Raw genomic sequence first — 27,619 nt, forward strand, 5'->3', positions numbered from 1 at the left:
AATCACTACTGATTGGTTTCAACTCCCCTGTCTGAGTGTGTGTGGTGGGGTGAGAGTAGCAGAAGGGGAGAAAGTCATACACCACTCTTATACAGTCTAGGATACCTTCAGAAGACTCAGCTGGTTTTCATGTCACTGTGGAGTCTTGGATTCACTCCAAAATCTCAGGGCCTTGAAGATGACTTGTATTCTGATTCAACTCCAGAATTTTTCCAATATTCTGGATCGTCTGAATGACTTGGGTGGACTAAATATTTTCTGATTCCTCTCTAGAACAGATCGGTGTTTCCATGTCCCACTCCTAACATACACTCACCCCATCGATTGCTGGTCTCTGAGAGTGGGGAGGGGCAAGGCATGGGGAAAAGAGGATGAGGAGAGGAAGGTGGATGTTATTCATCAGCTTGGCTCTTATTGCTATGGGAGAGATCATCAGGTCATTCTTGCTGGTTTCCTGTATAAACTCCGGGGGCAAGTTTTAAGAAAAAGTGAAAAGCAGAGAGCAAGAAGGAGTGGAGAGAAAAGGGGAAGAGGATAGCAAACCACTGTACATCAAGTAATTGAATTGGGGGTTCTCAGTGTAAAAATTAACACCTTTACAGAGTTTTTCCCCCCCTATAAACACTGCTCAATTAGGTTATGAACCTCACTCACTTTTACATGAAAGAACTGAAATCCAGATAGGTGAAGTCACTTTCCTAAGACCACAAGCGAGGTAGACTAGAATCTGGACGGAGGCCTGTCTCCTGACTCATTGTGTAGTCTTCTCACTGCATCATCGATGCTTGCTCAGACTCAAGGCATGAGTCATTACTGAGGATTCCACTTTCATAGCAGCCTCAGAGTCTATTTCTTCTTCTCCTTCCTCACTGCCATTGTCCTGTGCCAGGGCTTCGTGACCTCTCACCTGGATTATTGGCAACTGCCTCCCATCTGGTCTTTAGCCAGGTCATCCCACTCTAATCTCTCCCAGCCACCACTGTAGATTGATTAAACACACAGCTCTTATGGGAACATCCCTGTGAAAAACTTTTAATGACTTTCTGTTGCTTAATTTATTAAGTGTTAAAAATCCTTTAGCCCAGCATTCATGGCCTGCCAATGCACCAACAGTGTAACCTGCACTCCAGCCCAAGCCACCATGTACTCTGAACATTCCCTACACTCTTCTGTCTCCATGTCTTAGCTTCTGTCCCTTCTTTAGGAAAGCTTTAGCTAAGCCCCACCTAACTACATGTCCTTTCGTCTAAGTTCCTCAGTGAATTAGTTCCAATGCCACCCCCACCATGAAGCCCTCTTGATTCCTCCAACTCTGAAATTCTGTGGTTCTTTATCACATTTTGCTTTGTGCTGTGGTTCTATAAATGCATATCTTATCTCTACTATTAGACTGAGCAACTTGAGGACAATGACCTGTGTCTTGCTCATCTTTTAACTCCCAGAACTTAGCACAATGGTGACACATAATACATGCTCAATGAATATTATTTAAAGGAATGAATTTGTCCTATAATAACAGGCTTGCTACAATGTATATTTTTAGCTTGAGCAGTTTTCTTCAGATTGTAAACTGTTTTTACATTAGAAACTTTATCTTTTCTAGAAAATATCTCACATATTACACTGAGACCTCTATAGTCCATGTAGTGATAAACACAATTAACTACTAGGCTAGGTGAACTGCATTAACTCAGTAAAAAAAAAAAAAAAAAAAACTTCAATTCCCTTCTTCACTGTAGTTGCTAAATAGATATTGAAAGGAATAACAGAATTCTCTAAAGACCACTGAAATGTTTATGAATCCATGTAACTTATTAGTTAATAGAGCTTATTGGATTCTTCAATAAGCTTTCAGTCACACAACACTAAAACCACACACAACCAGTCACAGTGACCTGCCCTTACTAGTAATTAAGGGCACACCAGGGATATGTTAACAAAATGTATTCATTGTTTGAAGTTTTTTAAATCAAGGAGAAATAAAGCAGCAAACTTATTGCAGATAAACAGGCATGGATTTCTTTTTCACTTTTGATCAGATTTTAAATTTTTAAATAAAATGTATATTTGTTAAACAGTGGGTTCACAACCTCTTGGCAAGTTCCAGAATCGATGTTATGATCCAAGAACAAATGTAAAATATCAGCAATGACCAGGGAAACTATCATTTAAAAAAGTCTACTTGGAGGAAGAGACAAATTCAAAGGAGTGTAGGTATTTTAGAAGCAGCTCAAACACGAGGATGGAAGCAGGACTCCATTTTCACTTCAGGTGTTAATGGCCCTGATACCTGTTCCCACTATATGGCAAAATGAAAGAATGGGTCTATTAATCCATGTGCCAGTTACTACTTCACTGCTGCAAACTAAATTAAAATTTTTTAAGGCTGTCAGATTTTCTTTGTGTTTTTGGGTGTGTGTAGGGGTTGTGGTGATGGGGTACAGGATGATTAGAGGGTTAGAGAAGAGGGAGAGAAATGTAGAAAAGAAAAGAACATACTAGAGTTTTTCTCTACAACTTTTTTTTTATAATTATATCATCAGTTGTTAATTTTTTTTGTGTGTGTGTGGATACCTTTATAGTGAAGAAATTCAAAATCAGCGTTTAAATTGGAATTTTTCCCAGACCACAATCCTAGCAATGATGAAATATTTAACATTAAGCAAATCCTAATTTTTAAATGATTACTCTTGTGAAGCCAGCGTAATGATTTTCAAGACATGTTTTGCTTTCTGCGAAAAGGTGTTATTGTGTTACTTTTGGTGACCCTCTTCCTAAACACTCAAGACAGAGATGGCGCTCATGATACAGTAGACTCTTGGGCTGCCGTCTGCCCTTCCTGGAGAAACCCGTCAACAAGTTCTTATTGAGTGCTCACCGAGGCCATGGCTCGGTTAGTGGGCATGCATATTTGCATTTGTTGTTGACAACTGTCAGCTCAGACCTCCTCCTCACAACCCCTGTCTAAATGAGGTTTGAAATCCTCCTTCCCACCCGCTCTCTTCACTCCCTAGGGCAGGAATGTTGACTCCTGTTCTCCGTCACCTGTCAGAATCCATCTTCCTGTCACTGGCTTATATGGACAAGTCAGTCACCATCACGTGACCCCTGGCTGCTAAAAACAGCTCAGGCACCCAGTCTGAAGCAAGGCCTGAAACAATGTCCACCACCGAAAGAGACGCAAAGAACACTTGATCACACAATCCTTGGAATTATTTCAAGGAAACCCTTACCGAAGTCTGTCCGGAGCACCCTTTCCTGCAGTGCACACCGACGGCCAGGAGATGAGTACTTCTCTGAATTACAAGTCTTTCTCCAAAGAGCAGCAGACCATGGATAACTTGGAGAAGCAACTCATCTGTCCCATCTGCTTAGAGATGTTCACGAAGCCCGTGGTCATTCTCCCGTGTCAGCATAACCTGTGCAGGAAATGTGCCAGTGATATTTTCCAGGTAGGTTTGTTTGGAATTTGGGGAGTGGGAGAGACTCCCTCCTCTCTGAATCAAGTGCTTAACATTGAGATGAATTCCTTTAGAAAGCTTGAAAAGGTTGCAATTCATGTTCAAGAAAAACCAATTTTTTAAAATGATTTGCTTTGTGCTTTGCCTTCAGCCTCCTCCATCCTCCCAAATCTAGTTTTATGTCAAACCATGAAGTCTGGTTCAAAATGGTAAATGAATTACTGCCCAAGACATGAATGTTGGGATGTCTGGCTGGTATGTTTAGTTATGAAAACCTTGGATGGAAGAGCGTCCTGGATGAAAAATGTTACATTGCCATTGACTGTGAATAAATGTTGGCCTTGTGTTTTAGGACCACCTGCTGATAAGGCCCTGAGGGATTATTTTATGGCCAAGTTTAAAGGAGAAGTTGAGGTTGTTTGTAGTAACAGTGAGTGAGAAAAAGTCTCAGGAAAGCTACCTGCAGCGTTACTCAACTCCTCTTTTCCTGTTTGGCAAGAACAGGCCTCTAACCCGTACCTGCCCACAAGAGGAGGCACCACTGTCGCATCGGGGGGCCGGTTCCGTTGTCCGTCTTGTAGACATGAGGTGGTTTTGGACAGACATGGGGTGTATGGACTTCAGAGGAACCTGCTGGTAGAAAACATCATAGACATCTACAAGCAGGAGTCTACCAGGTAACACTCGGTGATGTGTCCGACCCATTTGACACTTGTTTTTGCTTATCTGCTTGTTTGTTTTAATGGGTTGCTACACTGAGTGCTTGTTTACCAGTCACAGACGAATTGTTCTGTAGGAAAATATTTTCCCCAGTCAGTCCTTCCCAAGGGAGGTGAGAGGGAAGGGAGACAGGAGCTGGTGCTAGAGCTTCTGTATCAGTTTGAGAATGAAGTGACTCATTAACACTAATCCATTCCAGGTGGCGATACTGAAAGAGGCATAATGCTGCCCCCTAAGCTTTTTGGGTAAGCTTAAGGTCTTCAATAGCTCCAGATTCTAAATAGCAGGAAAATTCTAGTACAAAACTTTGTAGAAAATGAAATAGCGCTGGCAACTTCCAAAATAGTCCAGTTTCTCTTTCAGACAGTCTTACCATTAAATTGACTGGATGATAACAATAAAAACAAAATCCTCAAACCTAGTTAGTAATCATATTGGCTCCATGGGAAGTTGCAAAGCAAGAAATAGTCCTGACCCTTCAGGATATCAAGTTTAGAGTCGTGGATGAAAAAGAAAAAGATGGGATTCAAGTTGTTTCCTATTCTCCAAATTGTATTTACTGCATATATTTGGCATTTACCTGTTGATTGATTGATACGAGTAGATACATCCATCCATTAAAAAAAAAAAAAAGGCTTCTTATTCATTGAACCACATTGCCTTATTCCTGGAAGGCATGGTGTGAGAAGCCTTTTTCAACTGTACATTTAGGTCAGTCCAGTCCACAAAGCTTGATGGCAATATTGAGACCATCGAGAAATGACCTTGTAGTGATTCTTTTTAGGGGACATGTATTTATAGAACATCTGCTGGGCTGTAAGAACCATACGCTCTTAGAAGAAAAGCAGTTCTATAAATCTAACATATAATTATTGTAATTATTATGACTATTAGTTCCTGCTTAAGATTCAAAACTAAATTAGGTAGTACCAAGATATAGATGGGTTTGGGAAGAAGTATAATTGCTGATGACATGTTTCAGAGACAAAGAGCCAGCTGTTTCCCTTGCTTCCAAAGTCTCTGGAGAAGGAAAGTTGTTGTTTCACAGATCTGATCTCATTGTATTTCATTATTTAAAATTGCAAATACACACACTGCCTCTTAAGAAAATTAACCAACCAACTAATCACCAACCAATTATTAAGGGAGTTTATGTAGCAACTGTTTCAGTGCCTAGTACAGTGCCATCACAGAAGAGGTGCTTCCTAGGTGCCAGGAGATTTAGCAGCACTACAAATATTCTTACATGTTCTATTTATTGCAATAATATTCTGTTTTGCTTCTTGCCACAGTGGGAGCTTGAAACTTGTGAAATAATAGCAGTAATCATTAGACAATTCGGAGAAGAGGAGATGTTAAAACTTGTAGCATTAGTAAAAAAACACTATAAGACACATCCTTACCTTAACTGTAGAGTCTGCGTGGTTTATCTGTCAAAAACAGTACCCAAGTTGCATAAAAGCAATGAACTAAATTTCTATCAATGAAACTCAGAGCTGAGTAGACTAGTGGTGTTTTTGTGATTATCACATTCTTGTGCTCTTGAACTTGAGATTTGCTTTTGGGACATTTTTACTTAGTAGCAAAACCACAAGTTGCCCAGAGGGCTCGGGCACATGTCTGGGCATAAACTGGGCTCTTCCCTAGGGACTGACAGCCTTACCAGACCAGAACCCTGAGCCTGCAGGGCGCATTAGGCATCCCTGGAATAACCTGGGGCATACAGAGTGAGATGGGCCCAGTTCTGGCTGTAGCCATCAGGGGCGGGGCGAGAGGAGAAGGTTGTCAATAACAGACTGCACCTGGCCCTGGAAAACACTGTGAGGGGTTGATCAACTCTGACCTCCCACAGAAAGGTTAGAGATTGTAGGTTTGGACAAAACTTGGCCTTGGTGTCTAGAATTCTTCACGGGGCTGAACTACTACACTTTGTGTGTGTACTTGAGGGTAGCGGTGTGGAAAAGGCACTAATGTTGCTAGTATTAATAATAAACATAATAATAATGAAATCTAATAAAAATATTATAAGGAAACTAATATTTGCTGACTATTCAGTACATTATTCAGGTTGCTTTACTTGAATCATGAGTAATTCTTATTCTCACAACAATCTTGGGAGGTTGTGATTATTATTACCCTATTAAGTGTAATGTTTTAATCAAAATACTTCCTATACATAATTTCACATATTCAAATGTACTACAAGACTTCTAATGAGAGGTGCCATCCCTACCTCACTCCCTCTTCACCCCCAAGTCTCACTCACCAGTCAACCACTTTTAATTCTTGTAGCTGTTTTTCCGCTATTTCTCATTTATTTGTGGGGGTGCCTTTGGGCCTATGTTGCCACCTAAATAGGAAAACCTGACAAGGGGGCTGAGAATTAGTTCTCAGTGTACATTGGTTGCAGAATGAACAAAAATCAGCTGCATCACAAACACACAGTAAAAGTGGGGTCTTATGGCCATTTCCCACATTTTCAGTGTTTGTGTATGTTGCATACACCTGACCTTAATAGCATTGTCTCTGGTCACTGCTGTTTACATCAGATCAACACCTAGGATGTGGCACATGGGACGCAGGTCGTCCTTAGGACATGCCTAGGGAAGACAAGCCTCAGTAGCATTGCTTGTGCCACTTCCGGTAGATGAGCTCCAGACACGTGCTTGACTCCTATTTATCACGCGGTGGAGATACACAGGAGGAAAGGTTTTAAAAACAGAGAAGCTTTTGGCCACGGGATAATCCTAACCTCTAGAGAACCCCCGAGGAGCTTTGCCATTTATAAATGCAGTATTTGATGTCGTCTGGTCTCTGCCTTTGCCACTCATGACTTCCAGGTGGCCCTGAGCTTCCCTCCGTTTCCCATGCCTTCTGTAGGTGGATAGCTCTAGGTAAGAGCACAGGGAATACTTGTCTATTAATCTGGCAAATTCCCATTCATTTTCTCACTCATTGATTCAACAAACATTTACCGAGCACCCACTTTATGCGAGGCACTGCTCTGGACGCTGTGGATCCAACAAAAGATAGACCCCAGCCCCTGCCCTTGTAAAGTGCACGGTCTAGTGGAGGGAGCACCCTGGGGGCTGGGGAGGAAGGATCCATTTCTCGGTTGTGGACTTTACTTTTCTCAGTTGGATTTCAAGCATATGGCAGAAATCAAGTCAGACAATCGTAGACTTCATAGAAAACATATTGCTGAAAACCAGGCAGCCATCCCTTTCCAAAAAATCAGATTCAGAAATCTTAAAGCTGGAAGCCATGTATTTTCCTTACCAGACCTAGGTTAGCCCAATTTCAAACAGTTAACTTCTTTCTAGAGACTTCTGGAGGTAAATCAGCATATCTTCTGCCTTTCTCTGAGTTCTGCGGCTATAGTTACATGATACCACACATCAAGATCAGTGGTTTTCAAACATGCTTGTTCATGGCTTACTGTAGGAAATACGTTTTACATTGTGATCCAGTAACCATTTATATAAATGGATGGATATATATACCTGAAAAAATACTGTTATATTACATTACATTGTGTTATTTATTATATATGCATATATATGTGAAAGTTTCATATACCAATACTTATCCTTACTACATGTAATATAATTCACAGTATTTGCCATCATATTTTATTTTGATTTTTAACAATGCTGGTCATGACCTCCTAAACTGATTTCATGGCTCATAACAATCTGTAGCCTGTAGTTTTTTAAAAATGGATGTAGTTAACTAAAAAGTCTAGTTCTAAATAATCAAGTGTTTGGGAATATGCAGAAAGCTTTTGGCTTTGGCTTTTTCAAATACTCCTGAAAAATATTACCTGCTTCCATCTTGAGATATCTTAAAATTCCAGAGCTTTGTGTAAATAGGCTACACTCACACCTCCCACCGTGCTCTACAGAAGGAGCCCAAAGCACAAGTAAGCAGAATTTGTGTGTGTGTGTTTATTATAACTTAGATGAAGATTTACAGAGCAAATTAATTTCTCATTAAACAATTAATACACACATTGTTTTGTGACATTGGTTGCCAACCCCATGACATGTCAGCACTCTCCCCTGCTTGACTTTGAGTTCCCCATTACCAGTTTTCCTGTCCGCTCCTGCCTTCTCGTCCTTGCCTCTGGGCTGGTGTGCCCATTTAGTCTCATTTTGTTTCATGGGTCTGTCTAATCTATGGCTGAAGGGTGAATCTCAGGAGTGACTTCAGTACTGAGTTAAAAGTTGTCCAGGAGCCGTAGTCTCATGGTTTCTCCAGTCTCTGTCAGGCCAGTAAGTCTGCTGTTTTTTTGTGAGTTAGAATTTTGTTCTACACTTTGCTTCAGCCCGGTCCGGGAAGTAAGCCTAATTTTGACCTTGAACTTAACACCCAAGCGCACTGATCATTAGGTGAACATACTGTATCCTACTAAAGTGCTACTCACCATTCACCAGCTCGAGGCGATTATGGAGCTAACGGGCTATCCCTGAGTAGCAATGACTAATCACTCCATCTCTCATACTTTTATATGCTTCCTTGCTTGGTCATCATCCTCACTAGCATGACAAACCCAGTATTCAATCACCACCTGCGCAGCTGTGACCAAGCTCCAGTTGGTGTTGATCTGTTGGGAAGACAGATGTGGGAATGCCCTGTGAGGTCCAGTCTTCCAGGATTCCACCATGTCCTAGAACAGTGTTTTACATTTTTCTTATTGCCTGAAGTATTCGGTAAAATTATTCACATTTCTGAGCACATACTGCTGCACTCTTAACCACAGCCAAGTCCTCTGGAATCTTTTACATATAATTTTATGGGCTAATGGCAGGAGAAGACCCAAATGAGTTTATAAAGCACACGCTGACACTTTCCCTCTTATTCACAGCTACTTCCAATGAGCCAAGATTAATAATCAGAGATGATTTTAACTCCCCCTAGAGGGCACTGGGCTTTGGGGGTAGCTTACCCTCACCCTCACTCCTTTTTTTTCCTTTTCTTTTTTTAATGTTGGCCTTTTTAAAAGATTATGGTAAAATATATATAACAAAACATTTGCCAATTCAATAATTTTTACACGTATAATTCAGTGTCACTGATAACATTCATCATGTCGTACAACCATTACTGCTATCCTTTTCTAAATTGTCTCGCCACCGTTAACAGAAACTCAGTATCCCCTAAGCAATGGCTCCCCCTTTCCTGGTAACCACAAATAAGCTTTGGTCTCTATATATTTGTCTATTTCATATAAGTGGGATCATAAAGTATTTGTCCCTTTGTGACTAATTTATTTCAATTAGCACAGTGTTTTCAAGGTTTATCCATGTTGAAGCAAGCAGGCTTCATTTTTCTTTATGATAGAGTAATGTTCCATTGTATTGTGTACCATATTTGGTTTATCCATGCGTCTGATGATGGACGTTTAGGTTGTTTCTGCCTTTTGGCTATTGTGAACAGTGCTACAATGAACACTGGTATACACCACCCTCACTCATTTTAATGAGGCCAGAGACTGGAGGGCAGGAGTAGTTTACTGGCAACTTTCCCTTCTTTATCCATCATAGGAAAGTGTCTCTTGGAGAAACTGGTGAGCTGTGGAGACAGTGCTGGAGCTGGAGCTGGAGCTGGCTCCTAATGGCTGGAAGCCGAGTGTTTAATTTTCAGGAATTTCACAAGCTGGTTGTTACATCTTAGGTAGCTTGAAGTTGACCATGGTGGGAGTGCTTACACCATGGAAACTGGCAAGCCCTACAAATCAGGGTCTCCTGTGCCCACTCCCACTCCAAGCTGGTCGATCAAGATTTGCCACCTCACTGCTGCTAGGGAAGCTGAATTTGTGGGGGCTCTGAGCACATAAGTGGAACCCCGGGTGCCTTCTGGAACAGGGTGGCTAGGGGTGCAGGGGCAGCTGGGAAACACCTGCCCCAATGGGAACTGATGAACACTCATCTGCCTGCCTCTTCCCAGACCAGAGAAGAAGTCCGACCAGCCCATGTGTGAGGAGCACGAGGAAGAGCGTATCAACATCTACTGTCTGAACTGCGAGGTGCCCACCTGCTCCCTGTGCAAGGTCTTTGGGGCACACAAAGATTGCCAGGTGGCTCCCCTCACTCACGTGTTCCAGAGGCAGAAGGTAATAGAGCTGTCGCCTGCCCCTCCTGCACAGCCTCTGCCGAGTATCTGTGGATTGGCTCCCTAAAGTGGAAAGAGAAGCACAAGCCCACCCGGTCACAGGGCCCTGAGGCTGGCGAGTCTGCAGGGTTCAGCTGGGAGGGATGCTGCATGGTTGCTGCACGCCTGGCCACAGGCTAGCTTCCCTGGAGGGTGGTGGGGAAGGATACGGAGGAGCGGGAGGGGGTGCAAAGGGGGTGGTCACTGTTTTTGTACATTTGGAAGTTGCTGAAAATGAGCAGTGTTAATGGGACCTGGCCCAAGCTCAAGCTGCTAAAGCATTATTCAAAGTTCAGACTATAGATAAACAAAGGATAACTTTTTACTTTAGTCACAGAATATTTTTCTTCATCAGTGAAAAGTTCTCATTGTCCCTCTCAAGTTCTTTTCTCCCCAACTCTTAGTGGGGGAAAATTACAATGAGTGAACAGCACTTAGTTAAAGAACAACTCTAAAAGATTTGCCTTGTGCCTCACCTCATGTCACCTGTGTCATTGCTGAAAGGTCCCCCCTGAATATGGCCCATGTCTCTCACCCCATAGCCCTGGCCCCAGGCCCCTCATTCTGGCCAAATCTCCCCCCAGCTCATCGCTACCCTGCCAATCTGGTTTCATGCATGAGCAGGTAGGAACTTAACCATTTGATGCAAATAAAAGTGGGGAAAGATGCTTCAGTAGATGTTGTCAGGTGACATCAAGTCGGTTCCAACTTAGAGCCACCCTGCGCACAACAGAATGAAACATTGCCCTGTCCTGTGTCATCCTCACAATCGTTGCTATGCTTGAGCCCGTTGTTGCAGCTATTGTGTCAATCCATCCCATTGAGGGTTTTCCTCTTTTTCACTGACCCTCTGCTGTACCAAGCATAACATCCTTCTCCAGGGACTGGTCCCTCCTGATAACATGTCCAAAGTATGTGAGACTAAGTCTCACTGTCCTCGTTTCTCAGGAGCATTCTGGCTGTACTTCGTCCAAGACAGATTTGTTCATACTTCTGGTAGTCCATGGAATATTCAGTATTCTTCACCAACATCATAATTCAAAGGCATCAATTCTTCTTCCATCTTCCTCATTCATTGTCCAATCAAAAGAGGCAGCCACTCAAAAACCAGTTGCCATCAAACCAGTTCTGACTCATCGTGACCCTATGTATGTCGGAGTAGAACTGCTCCAAAGGGTTTTCTTGGCTGTAATTTTTACATAAATAGGCCTTTCTTCTGTGGCGCTGCTGGGTGGGTTGGAACCACTAAACTTTAGGTTAATAAATGAGCACAAACCATTTGCATCCCTCAGAGACCATGTAGCCATCTAGGCACTGAGAATTTGAGCAGCTCCCTATCTCAGCTTCTTTCACTTAGAATCATAGATTCCACATTTGGTCAGTGTTTTATTGAGGGGATTAAAGTTGGAGTAGAATTGAAAACCAACTCTTGGGCAACACCAGTTATAACCAGTAACTACTAACAGCTTAAAAAACAAAAAACACGATTTAACAAGATATCTGTAACATTTATTTACTTTTCAATCCACTTATGATTTATTCGCTCCCCCCTTCCTCTCCAAAGAATAACATATTAGAAACGAATGGTGCCTGCTTTCCAACTACAGGTAGTTCCCAATTTATGATGGGGTTCCGTTCATAAACTTGTTCTGATATAAATCGAATATCTCATTTTTTAAAGAGTTTTCTTCATTATTGCCTTTTATTATCAGTACTTTATAAATACAGCAGTGTTTTGAACAGTAAATCATAAAATTGGACATCTGCGGGTGGTATCTGAGAATAACATCAGCAAATCAGGTGCTGCAACGTTGTATGTAGTACATATTACTAATGATAAGGATGTTCATCATTAACTCGAATGCATCTAGGTCAGGAACCACCTGTACTTCCCTTAGAGCTCTGGAGACTAATGGATGTGACTTGGGACTGCTGGGGTTAGAGGCTGGAGGGAGCAAGAGAAGGACAAACTGGTGGGACTCCCATTCCATCTCCTGTTCAGCCGAAACAGCCTCACTTTTACCTACTGGGATTCCACGTTAGTTTCCATTTGGAGAAAGGGTTCTGCAGGTTTGAAATGTTTTATAAGTGCTGATATAGGTCAGTCTTCTCATTTTAAATGTGAGAAAATTAGAGTCCAAATTGAGTACATATCTTCCCCAACATCATAGAGAAGTTAAGGGCACTGATGTACCAACCATGTGGGTCTCCTAAGTCACCATTCAGTGCTCTCCACCCTGCATCGACAGCCTTGGAAACAGGTAAGAACAATGAAATCTCTTCTCAGGTCAAAAATTGGGAGGAATTTCGAAGTTGAAATTTCTCCCCTAGAACCCTAAAGACTGACAGTTTGAACCCACCCAGGGATACCTCGGAAGAAAAGCCTAGAGATCTCTTTCTGTTAAGATTAGAGTCAAGAAGACTCCATGGAGCACAGTTCTACTCTGTAACACGTGGGATCACCGTAAGTTAGAATCAACTCAATGGCAAGGAGCTTTAATGACCTAGGCTAGTATGTGATTGTATACACACACTGTAGCCTTAGCCCGTAACATATGTATATATATTGTTGTTCTTAGGTGCCATTAAGTCAGTTCTGACTCACAGTGATCCTGTGTACAACAGAATGGAACTCTGCCTGGTCCTGCACCATCCTCACAATCTTTGCTGGACTTGAGCCCATTGTTGCAGCCACTGTGTCAATCCACTTCCTTGAGGATCTTCCTCTTTTTCAATGACCCTCCACTTTACCAAGCATGATATCCTTCTCCAGGGACTGGTCCCTCCTGATAACATGTCCAAAGTACGTGAGATGAAGTCTCACCATCCTCACTTCTAAGGAACATTCTGGCTGTACTTCTTCCAAGACAGATTTGTTCATTCTTCTGGCAGTCCATGGTATATTTAATATTCTTCGCCAATGCCATAAATCAAAGGTGTAAATTCTGCTTCAGTTTTCTTTATTCATTGTCCAGCTTTCACGTTGCATATGAGGCAATTAAAAATATGGCTTGGAACAGGCGCACCTTAGCCCTTAAAGTGACATCCTTTCTTTTCAACACTTTAAAGAAGTCTTTGCAGCAGATTTGCCCAATACGATATGTTGTCTGATTTCTTGACTGCTGCTTCCATGGTCCTTGATTGTGGATCCAAGTAAAATGAATTCCTTGACGATTTCAATCTTTTCTCTGTTTATCATGATGTTGCTTATTTGTCCAGTTGTGAGGATTTTTGTTTTCTTTATGTTGAGATGTAATCTATATGGAAGGCTGTAGTCTTTGATCTTCATCAGTAAGTGCTTCAAGTCCCCTTAACTTTCAACAAACAAGGTTGTGTCACCTGTATAACGCAGGTTGTTAATGAGTCTTCCTCCAATCCTGATGCCGAATTCTTCTTCATATAAACCAGCTTCTTGGTTTCTTTGCTCAGCATACAGGTGAGTAAGTATGCTGAAAGGATACAACCGTGACGCATAGCTTTCCTGGTTTTGAACCACACAGGATCCTCCTGTTCGAATGACTGCCTCTTGATCTATGTACAGGTTTCTCATGAGCACAATTAAGTGTTGTGGAATTCCCATTCTTCATAATGTTATCCATAATTTATTATGATCTGCACAGTGGAATGCCTTTGCGTAGTCAATAAATCACAGATAAACATCCTTCTGGTATTCTCTTCTTTCAGCCAAGATCCATCTGACATCAGCAATGGTATCCCTGGTTCCACGTCCTCTTCTGAATCTGGCTTGAACTTCTGACAGTTCCTTGTCAGTGTACTGCTGCAACCACTTTTGAATGATCTTCAGGAAATTTTTACTTGTGTGTGATATTAATAATATTGTTCAATAATTTTCTTGTTCTGTTGGATTACTTTTCTTTGGAATGGGCACAAATATGGACCTCTTCCAGTCGGTTGACCAGGAAGTTGTCTTCGAAATTTCGTGACGTAGAGGAGTGAGCACCTCCAGTGCTGTATGCGTTTGTTGAAACATCTCAGTTGATATGTATAGTATATGTTTAATAAGTCAGCAAATGATGAGTGTTTACTACATACATTTCGCAAATAAAATGGTTCCTGAGATATACTAGGCAAGTAATTAATTTTGGGTCTCTGAAGTCACTTATCAGACTCCATTCAATTTATCAACAATATTCACAGTTCTTTAGGATCCCTGGATAGTGCTAAAGGAGCGTTGGTGGTACAGTCATTAAAGCACTTGGCTGTTAACTGTAAGGTCAGCAATTCAAATCCACCATGGAAGAAAGATGTGGCAGTCAACTTCCATAAAGATTTACAGCCTTGGAAACCCTATGGGGCAGTCAGTGCAAGTGATTAATGTACTGCTAACCAAAACATTGGAAGTTCAAGTTTATCCAGAGGCACCTTGGAAGAAAGCCCTGGTCAAAACTACTCCCCAAAACTCAGCCATTGAAAACCCAATGGAGCACAGTTCTCTGACACACACGGGATCACCATGAGTCTGGTTACTGGTTCCTTACAATTCTTTGGTTTGAATAGGCTATTCTGTATCTGTGGCCTGTCATTTGGTGTTCTTAATGTCTTTTGCAGGATCACAGTATCCATTGAGAATTTGATGAAAACTATGAAACCTCTTCCCATACAATGTATTTATGCACATACATAAAAATTCTGCAGGTGATGTCAGGAGGCTCACAGGCCTTCCAGACTTCCCTATTACTCTTAGGAGTTCCCTGGGCCCTAGATTAAGAATTCATGAGGACAGTGCTGCTATTAATGCACAATCAGAAAAACCCTAAAATCTTGCATTCTCTTTTCTCTTTATCAGTCTGAACTCAGTGATGGCATTGCCGTCCTTGTGGGAAGCAACGATCGAGTCCAGGGAGTGATCAGCCAGCTGGAAGACACTTGTAAAACGATTGAGGTAAGTCAGGCCACACCAAGGGAGCCTAAACCTAAATGAAGCTTGCCACTCCTGGGGATTTGTGACTTCCTCAGGGCCACACTAGAAATTCCTCCTCCACCCCCCGCCCCAGCCCAGTTCCAACATTTTATTTTCTTCATTTCTGAAATATTCACTTTTTTTTTAAGTGGTGCAGGGAAACCCTGGTTGCATAGTGGTTAAGAGCTACAGCTGCTAACCAAAAGGTTAGCAGTTCAAATCCACCAGGCATTCCTTGGAAACCCCATGGGGTAGTTCTACTCCATCCTATAGGGTCACTATTAGTCGGAATCGACTCAGTGGCAACTGGTCAGTTCTAAGTGGCACAGTGGTTAAGAGACAGGCTACTAACCAAAAGATCAGCAGTTCTAATTCACCAGCCACTCCTTGGAAACCCTATAAGGCAGTTCTGCTCTGTCCTATACTGTCACTGTAAGTTGAAATTGACTCGATCGCAATGGTTTGGTCTTTTTGGGTTTAGCACAGAAAGGACCTGTGGTGGTGCAGTGGTTGAAGTGCTCAGCTGCTAACCAAAATGTCTGTAGTTCGAACCCACCAGCCGCTTCTCATGAGAAAGATGTCTGCTTCTGTAAAGATTTGCAACCTTGGAAACCCTGTGGGGTCACTTCTAAGGAGGAATCGACTCGTCGGGCAGTGGGTTTGGTTTTGGTTTAGCACAGAAAGGGAAGTTACCGCATGAGCTAAGCAGGCAGATTTTGCTACATTTAGTAGGATGTAGTTACATGTGTTGTTCTTTCTTGGACAACCGACTTTGAAAGATGAGCTACAAGAAAAATATATTTCAAGTAATGAAAATGAATGTTGTTCACCCTTACAGCAAAAGTTGTTTGTGCTTAAGAAAAAATTTTCAGTGCTTAAGAAAGTCATTGCAGGTAAGGCAGTGGGTTTGCGTTGGGTGTCTGCGATCTAACAGTGGGCTGCAAAGGGCCATCAGGAGGGATCTTTTGGGCTGACTGTGGTTAGAGAATAGTTTAACAGGTAGGAGCTCCTTGAGGCCAGAGTTCAGGCTCATTGGTCTCTGTCTCCTTTCTGCCTGTCCCAGTGCCTGGCACATAAAAAGCACTCAATGAGAACTTGTTGAATGAGTAGGTGAATAGCTGACTGAGTTCACTCTTAGTCTTGGCATACAAGAAATGTTCCTAATGCACTTTTCTCAAGAACAAATTTAAACTGTGTAATTAAAAAAAATGCTGAAGCCTAAACAGGTTTAGCGATGTAGCAGATGTCTTTTCAAGAACTGAAGGTTCACAGTCTAACTATAGGCATGCTACAGAGTGGGGCAGGTGCAAGGATACCTGGGCTCAAGTCCAGATCTCTGGCTCTGAAACCTGCAGCAATTTATTAATAACCACCTGTTTTAAAATTCCACCTGAGTGGTGCAAACAGTTAACACACTCAGCTGCTAACATCGGAGGTTCAAGTCCACCAAAGGCACGTTGGAAGAAAGACCTGGCCATCTACTTCCAAAAAATCAGCCACTGAAAACCCAATGGAGAACAGTTCTGCTCTGACACGCGTGGCATCACCATGAGTCAGAGTCAACTCAATAACAACTGAGTTTTGGTTCTAAGGTTTGGGGCTGTCTTTTAAGTTGGCCCTTGGTTGCAGAGGGCTGAGGCATCCCCTGGCTCAGTTCATGGCACACTGTCTTGTTGCTGTGTGCAAGGCCCCTCTGCTTATCTATCTTTTATCCCATTTTCCACTCCTGTTCTCCTCCCCATAGATAACCATTCTAACATGTTCGATGTTTTGTCTGTGTGAATTCTTATAAAATGTGTGTTGTTTCATATGCAGGTATTTAAATTTTGTAAATGATGTTGTGTTGTACTGTTTTAATTTTTTTTAATTTTTATTGTGCTTGAAGTGAAAGCTTACAAATCAAGTCAGTCCCTCATACAAAAATTTGTATACACCTTGCTATGTACTCCTAGTTGCTCTCGCTCTAACGAGACAGCACTCTTCTTCTCTCCACCCTGTATTCCCCGTGTCCATTCAGCCTTCTTCTGTCCCTTTCTGCCTTCTCATCTCCCTGCCAGACTGGAGCTGCCCACATAGTCTCATGTGACCACTTGAGCCAAGAAGCTCACTCCTCACCAGTATCATTTTCTATCCCATAGTCCAGTCCAATCCCTGTCTTTGGGAATGGTTCCAGTCTTGGGCCAAAAGAAGGTCTGGGGACCATGACCCCTGGGGTTCCTCTAGTCTCAGTCAGACCATTAAGCCTGTTCTTTCTACGAGAATTTCAGGTCTGCATCCCACTGCTCTCCTGCTCCATCAGGGATTCTCTGTTATGTTCCCTGTTAGAGCAGTCATTGGTTGTAGTCAGGCACCATCTAGTTCTTCTGGTCTCAGGCTGACGTAGTCTCTGAATTTTGTGGCCCTTTCTGTCTGTTGGGCTCATAATTACCTTGTGTCTTTAGTGTTCTCCATTCTGCTTTGTTCCAGCTACTTGCTAGCATTTAAGACCCCAGACGCCACTCACCGAAGTGGGATGCAGAATGTTTTCTTAATAGATTTTATTATGCCAGTTGACCTAGATGTCCCCTGAAATCATTGTCCCGAGACCCTCACCCCTGCTGCTCTGGCCTTTGAAGCGTTTGATTTTCTCAGGAAGCTTCTTTGCTTTTGGTTTAATCCAGTTGTGCTGACTTCCCCTGTATTGTGTATTGTCTTTCCCCTCACCTAAAATAGTTCTTGTCTACTATCTAATTAGTGAATGCGCCACCCTCCCTCCCCACCCTTGTAACCATCAAAGAATATTTTCTTCTGTGTTTAAACTATTTCTTGAGTTCTTATAATAGTGGTCTCATACAATGTTTGTTCTTTTGCAACTAATTTCACTCAGCATAATGCCTTCCAGATTCCTCCATGTTATGAAATGTCTCACGGATTCATCATTGTTCTTTATCAATGCGTAGTATTCCATTTTGTGAATATACCATAATTTATTTATCCATTCATTTGTTGATGGGCACCTTGGTTGCTTCCATCTTTTTGCTATTGTCAACAGTGTGCTGCAGTGAACAAGGGTGTGCATATATCTGTTCATGTAAAGGCTCTTATTTCTCCAGGATATATTTCAAGGAGTGGGATTGCTGGGTCGTATGATAGTTCTATTTCTAGCTTTTTAAGGAAGTGCTAAATTGATTTCCAAAGTGGTTGTACCATTTTACATTCCCACCAGCAGTGTATAAGTGTTCCAGTCTCTCCATAGCCTCTTCAACATTTATTATTTTGTGTTTTTTGGATTAATACCAGCCTTTTTTTTTTTTGTTGGAGTGAGATGGTATCTCATTGTCGTTTTGATTTGCATGTCTCTAATGGCTAATGATCTGGTGAGCATTTCCTCATGTATCTGTTAGCTGCCTGAATGTCTTCTTTGGTGAAGTGCCTGTTCATATCCTTTGCCCATTTTTAAATTGGGTTATTTGTCTTTTTGTTGTTGAGTTTTTGCAGTATTATGTGGATTTTAGAGATCAGACTCTGATGGGAAATGTCATAGCTTTTTCCCAGTCTGTAGGTAATGTTTTTACTCTTTTGGTGAAGTCTTTGGATGAGTTAGGGGGTCCCTGTATTTTTATTCTGTTTCTTACTTTTTTTAAGCTAAGCATTATGTTTTTAAGATCCGTTCATACTGTTACATGCACATCAAATCCGTTTTCTCCTCCTTAAAAATGGGATAATCATTAACCAGTTACCAGCGAGTTGATTCCAACTCGTGGTAACCCCAGGTGTGTCAGAGTAGGACTGTGCGCCATAGGAGTGTCAATGGCTTTTTTGGTAGTAGATTGCTAGGCCTTTTTTCTGAAGCACTTGTAGTTAACAGCCAAGTTTGTTAACCATTTGCATCACCCAGAAGCTCCTAGGGGTAATTATAGTACTAACTTCATAGAGTTCCTGTGAAGAATTAAATAAACATACGCAGAGTGCTTACCACAGTGCCTGGCATGTGGTGAGTGCCCCATAAATGCTAGATGGTCTTATTATTTTTATTAGAAAGGCAAATTCTACTAAAGGCCAAGGGCCAGTTTCTAGGTGATGACTTCCAGACATTAGCCATCATTATATTATTTTCGATTTACACGTCGTTAAAATCAATCTTCTTTCTTCTTGTGCTCTCATTCCTGAAAAGACTTATGCTAAATCTGGGATCCATTTACAGAAGGAAAGTTTTCTCTTAGTGAAGAGTCTAAGGAGATTCTGAAAAGGGCAATAGAAACTTTTTTTTATCTTTACTTATTTACTGTAAACTATTAAAAAAAATTTTTTTTTAATTTAATCATTAAGCCATTAGTCAGCACTTCAGCTGTATCTCTCACTGTGTATAAACAGGAGTGTGTTGCTTGTGTGCAAGTGAAGGTCACCTCTATCCTCATCTCAGGGACCCTTCATTGCAGAGTTCTGTAGGTGGAACAGGGGACTTTCTGCATGGGACAGAAACGGTGGAGAATGTGTACAGAGAATAACCCTGTGGTTGGTGCTTGGGCCTTGAGGAGCAAATGCTAAAGACTCAGGCTCCATTCAGGGAACATCAAAGGAGACAGAGGGCTAGGGGAGATTTAACAACAGGTTTTCTTAACGGAGGCCAGTCAGAAGTGCAACAGGAAGCAGCTGTTATTTTTTTCATCAAGAACAAGACAAGAAGGAACAGGTTTGAGCTTAATTCAGCAGAAGGGATTTAGTGCAAATATCAGGAAGAACTTCCAGGCAGTGAAGGTCAGGATTATATTACCTCTATTATTACTGATGGTAATGTTCGTTGAGCAGGATACACTGTTTTAAGTATTTTCACAGGTTACTAGCAGAGAGTGTGGAAGTGCTTCCTGCAGGGCTTCAAGTAGAGGCTGCATATTGGTAGGGGGCCTTCGAAGTGTCCAACCCCTTTGACCTGTTTATTTCACTCCTGGGATTTTTCCTTAAGGACATAATCTAATATACAGACAATGCTTTATATCTAAAGCTTACCAACAAACACTGTTCAAAACTAAACACCGGATATGATTTAAAGTAATGAAAGTAGGCCTGTTGTTGTCGAGTTGATTCCAACTCATAGTGATCCTATAGTAACCCTATAAAAAAAAAAAAATTTTTTTTTTACTTATAGGACACAGTAAACTGCCCCATAATGTTTCCAAGGAGTGGCTGGTAGATTCGAACTGCTGACCTTTAAGTTAGCAGCCAAGCTCTTAACCACTGTGTCACCAGGACTCCAATGAAGTAGAGGAAAGTTAAATAAATTATACTATATCCATTGAGGGAATGGAGTGCAGTTATTTAAAAATGCGTTCATAAAGGATTTTAAAGACATGGAAATTGTTCCTCATATAAAGTTATGTGAGTAAAGGCAGTACGTAAGGCAGTGTAAAAAAAAAATTTGTAGAATGTATATATTTATATATATCCCTAGTATACATTCATAGAGGGGAAAACCCCAGGAAGGAAAAGCACCAAAAATGAAGAGCAGAGAGCAGTGGCACTGCAGGTGACTTTCAGTTCCTTCCTCATGTTCTTGTACTATATTTCACATTTTTCTAAAATGAGCATGACATTTTTAATAACCAGTAAAATAAATAAATGAAGAATGAATGGATGTGGCTCAGGTAGGCATCATTCTGTTCAAAACAGTTTAGGTGGCTCATCTAGAGATTTGGGGGTGTGCTCAGAGCCACACAGAGGTCTCTGATTTTATGATTCTTTCTCGTGCAACATCCTCCATTCAAAGCCACCTTGAGGACAGGGACACTGCCACAAATGACGACATTGTGCCTCTACAATCACTAAGGTAATGTCTTGTAGAGGAGGGACATATCGGAGGGGCAAAATACCAGAGGTCCAGCTTCTGGCCGGCAGAGCAAGGATCTCCTCCAGCCTGCAAGACAGATGTAGTGGAGCAAAGCAGGCACCCGGCTGGGGACTTGGCCCTACCTGGCCGAGTGGTGAATTCTGTTCCAGAGTCAGATCTCAGAGCTCCTGTGTTTCCTGTTCTGCCTGGGGTTGTTGTGTCCCTTTCTGGCTTTGTCACCTGCTGCCAGGGAACATTTTCTGAGAAGCCACAGTGGCTCCCAGCCAGGGGGTGGGGAGCTGTTGTTAAAAGATTCTCTTTTCTGATTGGTGAAGAACCCCCCTAGGGATGGGAAATGGAGTAGCCCCTGGAGTGGGCGCTATCCTTCCCTAATTACTTTGCCTCTCCTGCTTGGGGGCCTGACTCCTGTCCTTTGGTGATGGTGCCAGTTCCTGGCACATGTCTAATTTTGTCTGTAATCATCATGTAATGTCTTGCAGTGTTGGCCTGAGGAGACTAGGGTAAACTACTCTGTGGACTCCTTGCTAGCTTTTAAAATTAATGTATGCAGTTGACGTGAGTTTATGCTGAGGGCAACCTTGAAAGAGATTATAGTCACAAAAAGGCAGCAGCATCTAAAGAGAGAGTGCCATTTCACCTCTTTGGGCTGATGGTGGGTGTGATTCTTTGTAGTCCTTCTAGTTGAGAGAGCTCAGCCTGGGGCATTCCCTGCTCTCTGGATTGCAGGCTGTTGGCTCTGTAGAGGGCCTTCTGGGTTGTTCTAGACCAGCCCAGCGTGGTCTGGAGCTGCACCTGCCTTTCCAGGCCTGGAGATATTCTAGGAGACACTGGGTCTGAGTAGGGAGGCTGCTGGTGGGAGTGGGGAAGTCCACTGCCTTGGGAGCATTCTGCTTCCAGAAAAAGGTGTTTGACTTTCATTCAAGATGTAACCTCCCTCTGATAGTCTTTTCAAACAGCATTTATCCTATGTCACCAGATAGCCAAGGGAGCAGGCCATAAATTCTGGCCCTCCTGAGGCAGGCAGGCCTAGAAATAATCCTATTTCATATGAATATCTATCTAAAGGAAACAGTACAAATTGAATGATAAATATTTGATGTTGAGCATTTCCAATATCTGAAAAATGACAACTTTAATAAAATTCTCCAGTACTTTTGCAAAGACAATACATCTACTGTATTTCCAAAACAACAATTTTATCCCAAATAGTGTTTCCTCATCTCAAAAACAGTGTCTATGCAGTTACAAATATGAAGCATGATCATAAATTTATAACAATCATTTTAACAAGCATATCAGAATTTTTAAGGCAATGTTTTTAAGGTAATATAACAAATGCTTAAAAGGGAGATTTCAGAGTTTGAATTTTAGTTCTGCTGCATAATTATATGACCTTGGGCAAGTTACTTAAGCTCCCTGACCCTCAACTTCCTCCGCAGAAAAATAGGGACGATATTACCTTCTTTATAGTGTTGTTGTGATGGTTTAAGTTGGGATATCAGGGTCTCGATAAGCATCACCTCGTATTATACTCAGAATCAGCTTGGAAAGCCACGCTTATTTATTTATTTTGTTATACTCTTTTAAAAATTTTTTTCATTGTACTTTAGATGAAGGTTTACAGAACAAACTAGTTTCTCATTAAACAGTTAGTATACATATTGTTTTATGACACTGAATAACAACCGCGTGACATGTCCACACTCTCCCTTCTCAACGCTAGGTTCCCTATTATCAGCTTTCCTGTTCCCTCCTGCCTTCTAGTCCTTACCCCAGCACTGGTGTGCCCCTTCAGTCTTGTTTTATTTCATGGGCCTGTCTAATCTTTGGCTGAAGGGTGATCTTGAGGAGTTCTTCATTACTGAGCTGATAGGGTGTCCAGAGACCATATTCTCAGGGTTTCTCCAGTCTCTGTCAGGCCAGCAAGTCTGGTCTTTCTTTTTTTGTGTTAGAATTTTGTTCTACATTCTTCTCCAGCTCCATCCGGGACTCTCTAGTGTGACCCCTGTCACAGCAGTCAGTGATGATAGCCAGGCACCATCTAGCTGTACTGGACTCAGTCTGGTGGAGGCTGTGGTAGATGTGGTCCATTAGTCCACGCTTATTTTTTTTAATAATATTTTATTGAGTTTTTGGTGAAAGTTTACACAGAAAGTTAGATTCCTATTTGACAATTTCCATACAAATTGTTCAGTGACATTAGTTATATTTATCACAATGTGTCAACATTCTGTTTAATTGTGTTCTCTTTGGTCCATTTCCAGTACTCTAGTTTCCCTACCCCCTTATTGTCTTATCTTTACTTTTGAGTAATTGTTGACCATTTGGAGTCATACAGGTGGTTTTGAGGTAGTGCGCTGATCTTATGGGTAATATCCTTTATTTTGTGTGCCACTCTATTATTTCACTAAAAGGTGATCTCAGGGGCTAGGCTCAGTTCCAGGTTTAAAGACTGTCTCAGGGCAACAGTCTCAGAGAGTCCTCTGTTCTCTACTGTTTCAGTTTGTCTGGACCTTTTCTTTTTAAGAATTTGAATTCTGTTCCACATCTTTCTCCTACTCTATCCAGGACCATCTATTTTAACTCTGGTCAGAACAGTCAGTGGTGGTAGTCAGGCACCATGTAATTTTTCTGATCTCAGAGTCAATGAGGCCATGTCTTGTGTAAACTTATTTCTTCTCTGAGCTTTTGGTTACCTTACTGTTTTGCTCCTGGTGAGTGGAGACCAGTAGTTGTATCTTAGATAGACACTCGCAAGCTTTTCAGACCCCAGATGCTATTCACTTCACTAGACAGCAGATTCTGATTTTTGTGAATTATGTTATGCCATTTGACTGACTTGTCCCATGAGACTATGGTCCTAAGCTTTCAAACGCAGAAAACCAATTTTGGAAGGTATTTGATTATGTCTATGGAGTGTCTGTATTTGTGTCTTTGATGAATATATGTGCCTGTACCCACATATTTGTATTTACACACGTCAGAATTGACTCGACGGCACTGGGTTTGGTTTGGTTTTTATAGATACTTCAAGGAGCCCTGGTGGCACAGTGGTTAAGACCTACAGCTGCTAAAGAAAAGGTTGGCAGTTTGAATCCACCAGCTGCTCCTTGGAAACCTGATAGGGGAGTTCTATTCTGTACTATAGGGTTGCTATGAGTTGAAATCAACTTGATGGCAACAGATTTAGTTTGGTTTATAGATACATCTGTCTGTTCTCACCTATGTATATACCTGTACCTACTTGTATACCAATATGCCTATACCCATCCAAACACTTACTTTTACTTTGGTTGTGCTGTGCTCAATACATCTACATTTGGTGCCACTTTTCCCGTCACCAAAAATAACAAGTCTCTATGATGTAAAGCAAGCATAGCCCCCTCCACCCAGTAACCACCAATGAACATTGGTCTCTCTATATATCTATTCTTGTCTGTTCTCACCTATGTATATACCTGTACCTACTTGTATACCAATATGCCTATACCCATCCAAACACTTACTTTTACTTTGGTTGTGCTGTGCTCAATACATCTACATTTGGTGCCACTTTTCCCGTCACCAAAAATAACAAGTCTCTATGATGTAAAGCAAGCATAGCCCCCTCCACCCAGTAACCACCAATGAACATTGGTCTCTCTATATATCTATTCTTGTCTTCTTATAGAAAAGGAATCATACAATATTTGTCCCTATATGCTTGATTTGTTTCACTTAGCATTATGCCCTCCAGGCCCATCCATGTCATATGTTTTGTGGAAACCCCAGGTTCTCCTCAGGGTGTCTGGTTACAGCCAATAAACAAGAGGCCAAGTTGGGAAAGCAGAAAGCTGTCTTTATTTCATTACGAAAGGAAAGGAGACAGTTGGGGCCTGCTCACAGGCAGCTTGGGAAGGCAGGCTTTTGTAGACAACAGACAAGGGTTCAATTCTCTGGGATGGAGGTAGAGTTGATTTTCCCTTATTAGCATGTTATGCCTCCACCCGGAGGTAGGGTGCTTATATGTATTTTTCATTAATGAGCTAATAGGTCACTTGAAATGCCAAGATGGTGTTAAAAACCTGCTAAAACTGGTTGAGGCCAGCTATACATATATGCCTGTTCTGTGGTTATCTTTCAAGGACAATTTCAGAACAATATGCAGCCTATTCTGCTAGGTATAGGAAAATAAGCCAAAGCAGATCTCTTAGAAGGGTTGGGCTCCAAGGCTGCCTGCCTCAGACTCCCCATTGTTCTTTATGGTTGTGTAGTACTCTATTGTATGTATGTATGTACCACAATTTGCCTATCCGTTGATCTATTGATGACGACTTCAGTTGTTCCCATTTATTTCCTATTGTGAATAAAGAAGCAATGAACATAGGTGTGCATGTGTCTGTGTCATTATTTTGAGGTATCTAAGGTATATTTTTTTTTTTAAGGTATATACCTAGAAGTAGGATTGCTGGATCATAGGGTATTTCTATTTCTAGTTTTTGGAGAAAGCACCATACCATTTTCCGTAGTTTTCCATTTTATAGTCCCACTAGCAACAGATAAGGGTTCCAATCTCCCCACATCTTTACCAACATTTGTTGCTATCAGTTTTTTTGTTTTTGTTTTTTATCAGTGCCATTTTAACCAGAGTAAGATGGTATCACATGTAGTTTTGATTTGCATCTCTCTAATGGCTAATGGTCTCTAAACGTGTAAACAGACCAAGAGACAGTCATTCAAACAGAACAAGGGGATACTGTGTGGTTTAAAATCAGGAAAGGTGTACATCAGGGTTATATCCTTTAACCATATTTATTGAATCTGTATGCTGAGCAAATAATCCCAGATGCTGGACTATATGAAGAAGGATGCAGTATGAGCATTGGAGGAAGACTCATTAACCACCTGTGATATGCAGATGATACAAACTTGCTTGCTGAAAGTGAAGAGGACTTGAGACACTGATGCAGATCAAAGACTACAGTCTTCATCATGGGTTACACGTCAACATAAGGAAAACAAAAATCCTTATAACTGGACCAATAAGCAGTACCATGATAAATGGAGAAAAGATTGAAGTTGTCAAGGATTTCATTTTATTTGGATCTACAATCAATGCCCATGGAAGCAGCAGTCAAGAAATCCAATGACATATTGCATTGGGCAAATCTGCTGCAAAAGACCTCTTGAAAGTGTTGAAAAGAAGGATGTCACTTTGAGGGCCAAAGTGAGCCTGACCCAATATTTTCAGTTGCCTCATATGCAATTTGAAAGCTGGACAATGAATAAAGAAAACCGAAGCAGAATCGATGCCTTTGAATTATGGCATTGGTGAAGAATATGAAATATACCATGGACTGCCAGAAGAATGAACAAATCTGTCTTGGAAGAAGTACAGCCAGAATGCTTCTGAGAAGCGAGGATGGCAAGACTTCGTTTCATATACTTTCAACATGTTATCAGAAGGGACTAGTCCCTGGAGAAGGACATCATGCTTGGTAAAGTAGAGAGTCAGTGAAAAAGAGGAAGACCCTCAACGAGATGGATTGACACAGTGGCTGCAACGTTGGGCTCAAGCATAACAAAATTGTGAGGATGGTGCAAGACCGGGCAGTGTTTCATTCCATTGTATTAGGGCCACTATGAGTCAGAGATGACTCAACAGCACATAACAACGACAACATTATTTTATCTTCTTTTATTCATGCATTTGTTGTTATGTTTGTTATCCTATTTTTACAAAAGCCTATGTACCATGGTTTTCTCCCTACATTTTCTTCCAGGAATTTTATGGTTTTAGGTTTAACATTTAGGCCTTTGATCCATTTTGAGTTAGTTTTTGTGTGTGGTGTGAGGTATGGGTCCTGTTTCCTTTTTCTGCAGGTGTATATCCAGTTTTGCCAGCACTGTTTATTAAAGAGGCTATTTCTACCCCTACTGAATGAACTTGGACCCCTTGTCAAAAATCAGTTGTCTAGGAGGCGGAGCCAAGATGGAATAGACAGACGCTTCCGTCGAACCCTCTTTACAACAAAGACCCCAAAAAACAAGTGAAACGAGCATATTTGTGACGAGCTGGGAGCTCTGAGCATCAAAGGCAAGCTTAGACAATGAACTGAGGGGCAGGGGAAGGAAGAGACCATTCAGAAGTGGAGTCTGGAGTTGCCAGACCTGAATCGTAGGGAGCCCTCAGGCACCATTCCCGGAGCTGCTGCCATGGTGGCCACAGCGGGCTGGTACTAGCGTTGCGCCACAGTTTCCTCAGGGAGAAGCAGCCAGCGACACGGCCCACTCACACCTCTGGAACCTGAGCAGAAGGGCGCTCTTGGCAAAAGCTAAGCACTTGCGTATATTTTACCGTGCACCCCCGACCCCAAGCCAGCTTCAGTGGCTGAATCCCTAGGCCTGAGATAGACCCTGATGAGCACCTGGAGCCATCCTCCCGGCCTTGGGGAAGGAAAAAATTTCCAACTGGGGGGAAAAGATAATTTGCTGGCTCCATTAACTGGGGGAGCTCAGGACAGAAGCAGCTCCGGTCCAGGCATAAACCATACGTGGACC

General features: G+C 41.8%; 1 protein-coding gene across 1 annotated transcript in view; it reads left to right on the plus strand.

The window, feature by feature from the left end:
• Positions 1-1,701: 1,701 nt before the first annotated feature.
• TRIM55 (tripartite motif containing 55) overlaps positions 1,702-27,619 on the plus strand; it is a 56,207-nt gene continuing 30,289 nt past the window's right edge. The window contains exons 1-4 of the mRNA XM_064267763.1: positions 1,702-3,452; positions 3,966-4,138; positions 10,131-10,296; positions 15,142-15,237. Coding sequence (XP_064123833.1) covers positions 3,285-3,452; positions 3,966-4,138; positions 10,131-10,296; positions 15,142-15,237 — 603 coding nt within the window. The 5' untranslated portion in view covers positions 1,702-3,284. The remainder of the gene's footprint in view (positions 3,453-3,965; positions 4,139-10,130; positions 10,297-15,141; positions 15,238-27,619) is intronic.

Source organism: Loxodonta africana, chromosome 14, assembly GCF_030014295.1.
Source record: "Loxodonta africana isolate mLoxAfr1 chromosome 14, mLoxAfr1.hap2, whole genome shotgun sequence".
In the NCBI taxonomy this organism is placed as follows: Eukaryota; Metazoa; Chordata; class Mammalia; order Proboscidea; family Elephantidae; genus Loxodonta; species Loxodonta africana.